Raw genomic sequence first — 9,953 nt, 5'->3', positions numbered from 1 at the left:
GAGCTGGTGGACGTCCGCCCCACGATGGGTCACAGCTCAAGATTGAAGTAGCCACAAGTCCATAATTCAGAGAGAGAGTTAGAACTTGGAACAATCTGCCAGAAAGTGGACGGCACCGAGTGTGAGCTCTTTCAAGACCAGATTGACCAATACTGGAGCGGGTTCAGGTAATATCTTGGAGCCGGTGCATGCCCAGTACTGCCAACAGTGTAACAGATATGATCGACCGCCCAAGAGGATAAAGTAATGTAGACCTTTTTTTCTTGTAGCCTTTACTACTCATTTTTAGTTTTTACGAGGATATATTATAATAATATAAATAATATTTTCAACAACATTTTATTATGTACTTTTTGTTTTAAAAATTTTCAGTGACGAAAGAGATGTTTTTCATAGATTAATTTAGGGACTCAATTGGCCCAACTGGAGATGTTTGTTGCAGTAATATGTGAAGCTTTTTAGTTGTGGTTGAACTCAATAATGTATGTTTATTTCTTCCTCTTTACCACTACTCGGCTTGTTAATCTTGCGCGGTCGGTCATGTCTCTATTACACACTGTTGGCAAGTATGTGCACGTACTGGCTCCTGAATGTATCTGTAATTACGCCAGTGTTGGTCAAGGCTATGTTCAGTACTTGTCAACTGCGTAACAGCGACATGACCGACCACCCAAGAGGCTAATACAATTAGAGAGGATGAAGTAAGGTAACTGTGTCAAGCAGGGGCGTCCAAGCTTAAGACCATGTCGTAAGTCCTGTACAAGGTTGTTTCGCAGTAGATGTTCCACCATGGCATCTCTTATAAATGGTCTCTAGTATTTTAGACTGGTGATCAAGCTGACCGGCCTATAGTAATGCAGTGTCAGTGAGTTTGTACTAAAAGAAGCTAAATAGATTGAACTCTTACAAAAGCACAGTATATGCATTCTTTACCATTAGTACCAGATATAAATATTTAGAAGAGTTAGCGTTCGTTTCCTGTTTCTATATCTTGTTAGCGTTTTCTGTGTTAGTAGTTCTTATGAGGGGTGATGTTACACTATGTCAACACTTACTAGTCGTCATTTTTTTCTTGGTTGTTGAGATGAGTTTTATCACTGTCAGGCGGCACTACACCCCCAACGATGTGTTTGTTTTATTATTTTCTGGAGAGCTTCTACTTCCAGTCTTGTTAGTTTCGACAGCACCAGTTTTACCCTTGTGACCGACACTATCCTGGCCGGACTTGCCACCCTCCGCTGCCTTGTCTTCTTGGCACTTACCCTACCTGTGTGTTTACTAGTGGGAGTATCCTTTTAGCACTGTCTTTGTGCAGGAGGTTTGCCAGGTAGTTTCCTCCTGTTGGGCTTGATGGCTGGGTGCACTAGGTCTGAGGGAAGCAGGTTGGACAGCAGTACGTGCAGCGTTAGTGACAGTGATGGCGTCTAAAAGGAAGTTATGTAGTCTCTTCAAGACGGTGGAGTGGCGGCGCGGGGTCCTAGAGGTGGTAGAGAACGCTGATACGCCCTCGCCACGCTGTAGATGTTAACGAGGGCGAGACGGACGCGTGTGAGGTGCGTGTGTGTGTGTGGAGGCTGCCCTGAGGGCAGCAAGCCGCGCCTCCATCTCCCCAGGCACAGAGATGAGGTCCACCCAGTTGAGCGTTCCCGGTACAGCTGCAGGAGTGCTTGACCTCTCGCCCCTTCTCGCTCTGAAGACAAGAAGAATGGCGTCATTATTATTCCCACGACAATACCACTATGTAATCCTTTATTTATTTGTCAGACTTCAATCATAATATCACCGTCACCACCGCCATCAATCATTCATGAAAACACATACGTAAAATAACAGGAACATCTTGTATTACTACAGTTTGTTTATTAATGTTATCAACTTAATCACTCACAACTAATCGGACCCAAAACACTACTACGGTACTAATTAAGACCCCCGTGGACCTGAGACCACTCCTGGCCCTGAAGAACCTGCGGACCTGAGACCACTCCTGGCCCTGAAGAACCTGCGACCTGAGACCACTCCTGGCCCTGAAGAACCTGCGGACCTGAGACCCTCCATGACCCTGAAGAACCCAGGACCTGAGACCACCCATGACCCTAAAGACCTGCGGGACTGAGACCACCCATGACCCTGAAAACCCATTTACCCAGGACCTAACTAAGACTTAACTATCCCCGAACCAACCTCAGACCCGCTATGACTCTATCTACGAACCACTACGGACCAACCTAAAATAAAGACTTTCTACGGACTTAACAAAGACCCAACGTAAGGACACGGACTGCACGAAGACCAGCAGCTGACGACGAGCTTGGTGCAGCTGGTGGAGGGCGTGGTTCACCAGTAGTAGCTCAAGACGCAGTGTCAGCAGGTCACTGGAAGTGGGCCACACACGCCCGTGACCGTGGCTGTCCCTGTTGAATGTGGCCACACTTCTCTACGTACTCCTGGAGGCACCGTGTACAGGAGAAGGTAATGTGTGTGTGTGTGTGTGTGTGTGTGTGTGTGTGTGTGTGTGTGTGTGTGTGTGTGTGTGTGTGTGTGTATGTGTGTGTGTGTGTGTGTGTGTGTGTGTGTGTGTGTGTGTGTGTGTGTGTGTGTGTGTGTGTGTGTGTGTGTGTGTGTGTGTGTGTGTGTGTGTGTGTGTGTGTGTGTGTGTGTGTGTGTGTGTGTTAAATACTCTAGGTGTGTATGAATCAAAATATGCGGGTAATTATGAATATATATGTATTTCTTATGAAATTTTATATGAAGGGCCATGATATATGTCTGTTATTAAAGAGGAACACTTGTGAATGGTTGATCTCTCTATGTGTATAAGTAAAAGTAATTGTTGCACATACAGTACAGTACACAATATACACGAGTGGAGAAAACTTATCACGACACCTTAATTATAAACCATATTTAATAAAACTTGTACACACTGGGACCCTGAAACAGGGAGAGAAACAGATGACTGACCTTGTAACCTCAGATGGGACAGCCTATGACAGTCACTCCATTCCCCCCTTGAGGAACATCCACAATAAGCCCCCTTCATTTTTCCCCGAAAACCATTAAAAACAACGATGAAAATAATAACTGTAAAACGATAATGCTATAACATTTGAATTCATTCATTGAATGACACATAAGTAAAATAAAAAGTCATATTGAAATGAAATAAAGCAAATTTTACCCTGCCAAGGCGAAGTATATAATAGAAACCCCTGAAATATTGCCGTGGGCTCCCTGGTCCCCACATCGGGAACCGATGCTGTACAGTAAGTATGGCCTTGGCTCATAGAGTGAGAGAGACACTAACCTTGTATGTGGAGTAAGTGGCGACCTTGGCGGTGGTGGCAGCAGTAGTCCTCCGTGTGGTGTGGATCAGCTGCTGTAGACGTTCCACTTCCTGCTCCTGCGTGTCTTCTTCCTCCTCCTGACGCTTTAGGAGCTTCTCTCCATCTTCCCTTCGCGCCTCTTGAGCCTGGGGAGAGTAGGGATGGTGTTACTGAGATAAAGATGTAACACTAAGAGCAGCTCATAAACACCTGTCAGAACAATCTCCCACAGTACCTGAAGGACTATAGATGCTCCCATGCCTCTCCCACAGTACCTGAAGGACTATAGATGCTCCCATGCCCCTCCCACAGTACCTGAAGGACTATAGATGCTCCCATGCCTCTCCCACAGTACCTGAAGGGCTATAGATGCTCCCATGCCTCTCCCACAGTACCTGAAGGACTATAGATGCCCCCATGCCCCTCCCACAGTACCTGAAGGACTATAGATGCTCCCATGCCCCTCCCACAGTACCTGAAGGACTATAGATGCTCCCATGCCCCTCCCACAGTACCTGAAGGACTATAGATGCTCCCATGCCCCTCCCACAGTACCTGAAGGACTATAGATGCCCCCATGCCCCTCCCACAGTACCTGAAGGTCGGACTCGTGTATCAGTATGTCGTGGACCAGAGTGGCGTAGCGGCTGTGTGCTCTCTGGCGCTGGTGGTGGATGGTAGTGAGGGCGGCGTTGTAGGCAGTGTGGTGTGAGGCCGCACCTTCACCCCCCGTACTGTACACCCGCGCCACGCTCTCCACGCGACCTCCCCCGACCTCACATATCTGTCTGTGGAGGTAGAGAGATCCTGAGGTCATATGTTATATAGCTTAAGATCCGGTTCCTTAAACGTTCGTGCATTAAACTGACTTAATGTGTGAACTAACCAGCATTACGTGTTAAGTTGTGGTCCCCAACGGAGTGACTAAATCCGTCTTGACCGTAACAGTACCACAACACACGAAGTATCGCTCCCAGCTATAAGAGTTATAACCAGTAACCAGACTGTAGTTGAGCGAGGAGTGTGACCCACGCCTGTATAGTGTGAGTTTGCCATAAGTCACCCCAATTTATCTCAATGCTACTGCAAGGGCTGATCCAGGGGGGGCGGGGGGGGGTCCTGGGGGTCTGGACTCCTTCTTTTCACTAAAAAATCCCAATCTTTTTTCTTTAATACAGTATTGTACTCAGGCATTTTGTATAGTAAAAACTAATTACTATTGACCTCATAATATCTCCTAATATCAAGTGTACATGGCTTCAAAATAGCTTCAAAATACCCATGATATTGGTCAGATTTCACAAACTTTTCTGGGAGGCTTACAGAGCCCCCCCCCCTACAAAAAAGAACGCGCTGTGCTCACCTGTTCCTCCACCCACAACTTCTTGGTCCCCATTTTTTTATATTCCTGGATCCGCCCCTACCGTATATCATAGTACCTCACTCTTCTTACCTGGCTGTCTGTTCTAACTATTTATTCTTGTCTGATTAGGTCTCCATGGGGATACAGTATATAAATATATATATATATATATATATATATATATATATATATATATATATATATATATATATATATATATATATATATATATTAAATAAATAAATAGATGTGCCTATAGGTTGTTTTGTAGACCTGTAATATGTAAGGCCGGTGAGGAGTGGGACTTGTCAGTGTACAGTCCGACTTAAAAGCAATTTGCTTGTAGTTATTTAGAGTCCCGTTGATATCAGTAAGATGACTAAGACTGTCAATAATTGATGTCCATCTGGACGTTCACGTCTCCCATAAAAGTGAGAAAATTATACACATGATTGGTGTACTGTATATGTACAGTGTGATATTTTCAAATTGTCTAATACTGTACAGTAAATTAACCTGGCCCCGTGATCTAGTAATGAAGAATTCTCATTGTGAGTCGCGCTAGAACTGAGGCAGGCTCTTGTGTTAGGCGAGCTCGTACTGATGTGGTCCAGGCGTAGATCTTTACTCTATGGGGTCCAGCTTAAAGACTAGCTAAGGGGCTTGGGGATACCACGCCCGTATAGAGTAATTCCCGCACTCGCCAGTAGAGAGATATATATGAGTCTAGCTTCTAGAAGGTTCTCGAAGGAGGAAGTAATTACCTCTGTAGAATGTCAAGCTGGACAACAGTCAGTGGTGTTTACATTACGTGTATAAATAACCGGCTGGTAAATGATCCCTTTGACCCATGAATCACTTTACTGGCGGTGCCATTATCTATATATATTACTCAACTAAATATCCAACATATTTGACGCATTGCAGGTGTGAAGCAAAGTATCCAATTACCACATATGAGCAATCTATCTAGTGTTTAAAGAAATACCTACTACTGAGAGAGAGTCGCATCATACTGCAACACTCGGATAAGACAACTATAACCGGCCATTACAGGTCATTGAATATTGAATGTTCATAATTATAAATCCATGGTTGTAAGTTATTAATTAATTACTCTAAATAATACAGTATGTAAATTATACTGGTTACAGGTTCATTGTAGTTCCTCATGCTGTAACTGTAGGAAAAATTAACATACAGTATTCACAGACTGCCTCACTCATCTTCTCTTAAATGCCAAGAAACATTAACACTTTACCTAAAAATTATTATGATGGATTTGTTTTAAAATGGGGAAAGACTGATTGTAAACCGAAAAAATCATAATGCGGCCCATGACTGAGGAAAGGTTGCCCAACAATACCCCCATACCTGGTTTATACCATTACAGTATCTTATCATAAAAACTGTAACTCAACACAACAAGACAATGGGTGGTAGATGAAGACAATATCTTGTAATGAGGACATAATATCTCTGAGCTCCGTTAATGATGATAACACAATGCAGTACTTATGATAAAATAATATGTCCTCGATTACAAGTCGCAATTATTTATTCTACAAAATACTAAGACTAATTTACAATATAAAGTAATTTAATTAGCATAGGTAATAAAAAACGTATTATAAGTCATTTTATAACTTTACATAATGCAAATAAAATTCTATAATAAACTGAATTGGGTGAAACATTGTGTGAATGAAAACTTGACTTGACACTTTCACACAGTACATATTTTGTTCTCTACTTGATACTAAACATATTAACTTCAATTTTTATTAACAATATTCATAATTTACGAGGTGTTATATACTTACTCGATAATGGTGTTATCAAGTGGCGTCTTCTTAGCAATAGCATCATCATATACTCGAGTGTAAAAATTCTCTGATTGTTTTTTGTCGCCTTCTTCATATTTCCCTCCTGCTTTTATCCTTGTCTCGGTCTTCTTATTATCCATGGTTGATTATGTTTTAAAATATGTCCATCAAATATAATACACTGTGATTTTTAATATAAGACACTGATCTTCACTCCAAATTGTTTCCTATCAACATTCTCTTATTAACTCTCACTCTTCATTTTCACTCCATTTTTCTTACTATTATATTTATATGTCATATTTCATATCCATTATTAATATATGTTAGTATACTATATTTACCTGTATATCTTAAACACATCACAGGAATTAACCAAATGCTTTCTGTCACTATAGTTATATTACCCACCACCTATATGTTCCCTATATACACTCCACTTATCATCCAGGGTTAAATATTATGAAATATATCCACTCTCATGAGGTATTAGAGGTAAAAAGAGGTATATAATAAGATAAAAGTTAGTGTGATAGTAGACGAGTGTTCACGGCGTCGGGGTGGTTACCATGACAACCAGGGGCCAGAGGCAGTGTGGGAGTGACGTCATCCTCATCATGGCTACCAGAGCGATGTTGTTAAAGAGAGCTGCTGTGTTTTCCCCTTCTATTCAACATTTTCTACACGTCAGGTATAATTAATCGGTTGTATTTAAGTAATTATAAGTATGGGTTGTTTGGTTTATTGTACATAGATTCTAAGTGACGTTCTATTACCTGGTGTGGACAGTAGTCGTCTTGTCGGTGATCAGCTGTTGGGTGGTCGTCTGCCTCAGTTATAAGGTTATTTTATTATTTTATTAGGTGTGATGGTGAGGTAGAGGAGTGACATTCTTTACCAGGGGGCAAAAAGGAGGAAATAGCCGCGTGGTAAAAGGTTGATGAGGATAATTTAATACCAAGGCCGTAGGGTAGTGTTGACTCCTATTTTAGCAGCAGTTTTTGGCACCAGTATTCTCTCTACTTGTTACTGCTATCATTCTCTAATAATAACAATGATAATTTTAGTCTTGTAACTGAAAGAATGACGTGATTACAGGTGTATTAGTTACAGGTATTGTTGATTACATGATACAGGTACAGTGGCAGGTGTGTTAAGTAATTGTTCCTTGTACCATTACTGCTTACTAGTTTCTAAGATGGAATTATGTAAAGCAATTTAGTATCGATACATATATGTGAGACTGAGTGTATTTTAAAATTTTGCTTAAATAACTAAACACCATTCTCCTGGCACCTGCCAGATGTTACATGGTGCAAAAAATTCATCCACTCGTCAGTTAGAATCGAAGTGACATCCACAGCCAGACCCCCAAGTAGAGGGACAGTTCACAGGTCGTGTTAGTCAGACTCGGTCACTACGGAGGCAACAGTCATCCACAGCTGAAGGACCTTTATAGCTGCTGGAATGGAGCTACTGAAGTGTTTCTCATCATTATGTGACTTATCTTTCAAGCTTAACACCCCTATACCTGCATCTCCTGCTTGTGAGCGTGTGTTTGGTCATGTTGGGCTTTTTATTTATTTAATTCATTTATTACACCTCAGGGGGCGACAAGCCTAGTCACAAGACCATGCTCTCAGACACTGACACATTGGTACTCGTGTCTCGCTGTGACTTGTGATACGGTGACAATATTGATATGATTTAAGGCCAATGGGAGTTAACACCCACTAAAGTGTGGGTAGTGTACAAGAATTAAATCTAAATTATTACAAATAAGTAGGTGGTGACACAGTGGTTAGTGACCCTCCCTGTAGTAGGAGGTCCCTGACAGTGGGATAGTCAAGACAATGGTGTTGAAGGGTTGGGACAGCTACAGAGTTTACAGGAAGAGAAGTGCAGGTCATCCCCCGCCTCAGATACTTGCCAGATAGGTCTGTATCCTAACTATATGTGAGCAGAAACACTTCATCATGTCTTCTAGCATTAATCTACTGTAGTTTCCTGTACAGTATATACTACTCTACTATTATTACTATGATGGTTGATGCCACACACCGATGATAATGTCATGCTGTACTGAACTAATCTAGTGGACAGATTTGTAAATGATTGTGATGATCAGATGACCAACAGACATCCACTACATGCAAGGATGGAGAGTGTTCGTCTTTGAATGAATTCAAATATACTGTACAGGACTTCAGGGTATTCGTATTGGAATACAGGCCCATCAAATTCGTGGGGTTAGGTTCTCAAAATGGCCACGAATCGCCAAATCCAAGAATAACATTTGCTGACCAAATGGGGGGGGGGGGTACATTTTTACTTGTGTACAAAGAAATGTCTACAGCTTCTCCCCGACTTATGATGGGGTTAGGGACCCAAATCCAGGTCGTAAGTCGAAAATGCTTAAATAATACATAGAAAATCTAAAATGGGTGTCTCTTTTTCTTCTCAGCACCACAAAACTCTCACTTTTAAGCTTGCCAGCCATTTTAAAGTGAATTACATTTTTTTTTGTCAGTACACAGCGCAATCATTGATGTTTGGACACGAAAATACGTAATTTGACAAAATTTTGGTACGACTGAGGCAGGTTGTAAGTGCGGGTGGTCGTAAGTCAAGTACCGTAGGTCATAAGTCGGGGAGGAGCTGTATTCCCTTTGTGTGTTTGCCCTGAGGACAATTATTTCCTTAACTTGTATTGTACACAGGTATGTGTGTGTGTGTAGATGTACACAACACATACAAATACTGTAAATAATATTGTAATGGGAAAATTCTTACAAATAATCAGAAACAAGTTTATTAAAATGTGACAGTCTCCCCTCAAGTCTACTCCATGCTTTGTTATTAATAAAGCACAGAGTAGACTTGAGGGGAGACTCACATTTTAATAAACTTGTTTCTGATTATTTGTAAGAATTTTCCCATTACAATATTATTTACAGTATTTGTATGTGTTTTGTGTGTGTCTACACACATACATATATATAATACAGATAAAGGAAATTCCTGTCTCTAGAACGAATAGCTCTGTGTCCCGGCCACAAAAATGCCAGCAACTTTAAAACTACCCACAGACATTCTTGGGTACATCCAGGGTGTCATCTGCGAATAATAGAGGACTGTGAAATAAAAATCCGCGAATTATCCGGGCGCACTGTACCATTAGAAATCCAAGTACAGTAGTACCCCGCTTAACGCGGTCAATAAAACCCACAGGGTACCGTGTTAAGTGAAAACCGCGCTAAGTGAACAACAGAACATATGGGATTAATTCCAATAGAAACTGGCCCGACCCCACCCCCAAACTCCACTTTTTGACGACACACAACTATGTTGTAGTAAAAATTTTATCTTAACTTTATGATGGTATGAACAAACAAGTAATATAGAAGAGGTTAGGTTAGGAAAAATAATGGTTAGGTT

At 41.5% G+C, this 9,953-nt stretch overlaps 2 protein-coding genes across 3 annotated transcripts in view; one reads left to right on the top strand and one right to left on the bottom strand.

The window, feature by feature from the left end:
• Positions 1-2,372: 2,372 nt before the first annotated feature.
• On the bottom strand, positions 2,373-6,674 carry LOC121862660. Its single transcript, XM_042360980.1, has 4 exons — positions 6,513-6,674; positions 3,922-4,114; positions 3,308-3,472; positions 2,373-2,414 (listed from the first exon to the last, which is right to left on the bottom strand). The coding sequence occupies exons 1-4, from the start codon at positions 6,653-6,655 to the stop codon at positions 2,373-2,375; spliced, it is 543 nt and encodes a 180-aa protein (XP_042216914.1). The 5' UTR covers positions 6,656-6,674.
• Positions 6,675-7,061: 387 nt separating this feature from the next.
• The window catches only part of LOC121862438 (protein NipSnap-like), a 46,982-nt gene continuing 44,090 nt past the window's right edge, over positions 7,062-9,953 (top strand). For both annotated transcript variants that reach the window (XM_042360739.1, XM_042360738.1), the window contains exon 1: positions 7,062-7,206. In XM_042360739.1, coding sequence (XP_042216673.1) covers positions 7,085-7,206 — 122 coding nt within the window. In that variant the 5' untranslated portion in view covers positions 7,062-7,084. The remainder of the gene's footprint in view (positions 7,207-9,953) is intronic.

The sequence above is a fragment of the Homarus americanus genome, unplaced genomic scaffold (assembly GCF_018991925.1).
Source record: "Homarus americanus isolate GMGI-L3 unplaced genomic scaffold, GMGI_Hamer_2.0 scaffold31037, whole genome shotgun sequence".
Taxonomy (NCBI): domain Eukaryota; kingdom Metazoa; phylum Arthropoda; class Malacostraca; order Decapoda; family Nephropidae; genus Homarus; species Homarus americanus.
Note: the sequence above shows the minus strand (reverse complement) of the source record. Positions and strands in the feature narration are given on the sequence as shown.

Excerpts from the sequence above, each read along its gene's own strand:
- LOC121862660 (XM_042360980.1), bottom strand. The coding sequence starts at position 6,655 with ATGGATAATAAGAAGACCGAGACAAGGATAAAAGCAGGAGGGAAATAT. Across the intron at positions 4,115-6,512 it reads CTTGATAACACCATTATCGA|ACAGATATGTGAGGTCGGGG; the intron begins GTAAGTATATAA and ends CTACCTCCACAG. Across the intron at positions 3,473-3,921 it reads TACACGAGTCCGACCTTCAG|GCTCAAGAGGCGCGAAGGGA; the intron begins GTACTGTGGGAG and ends TACTCTCCCCAG.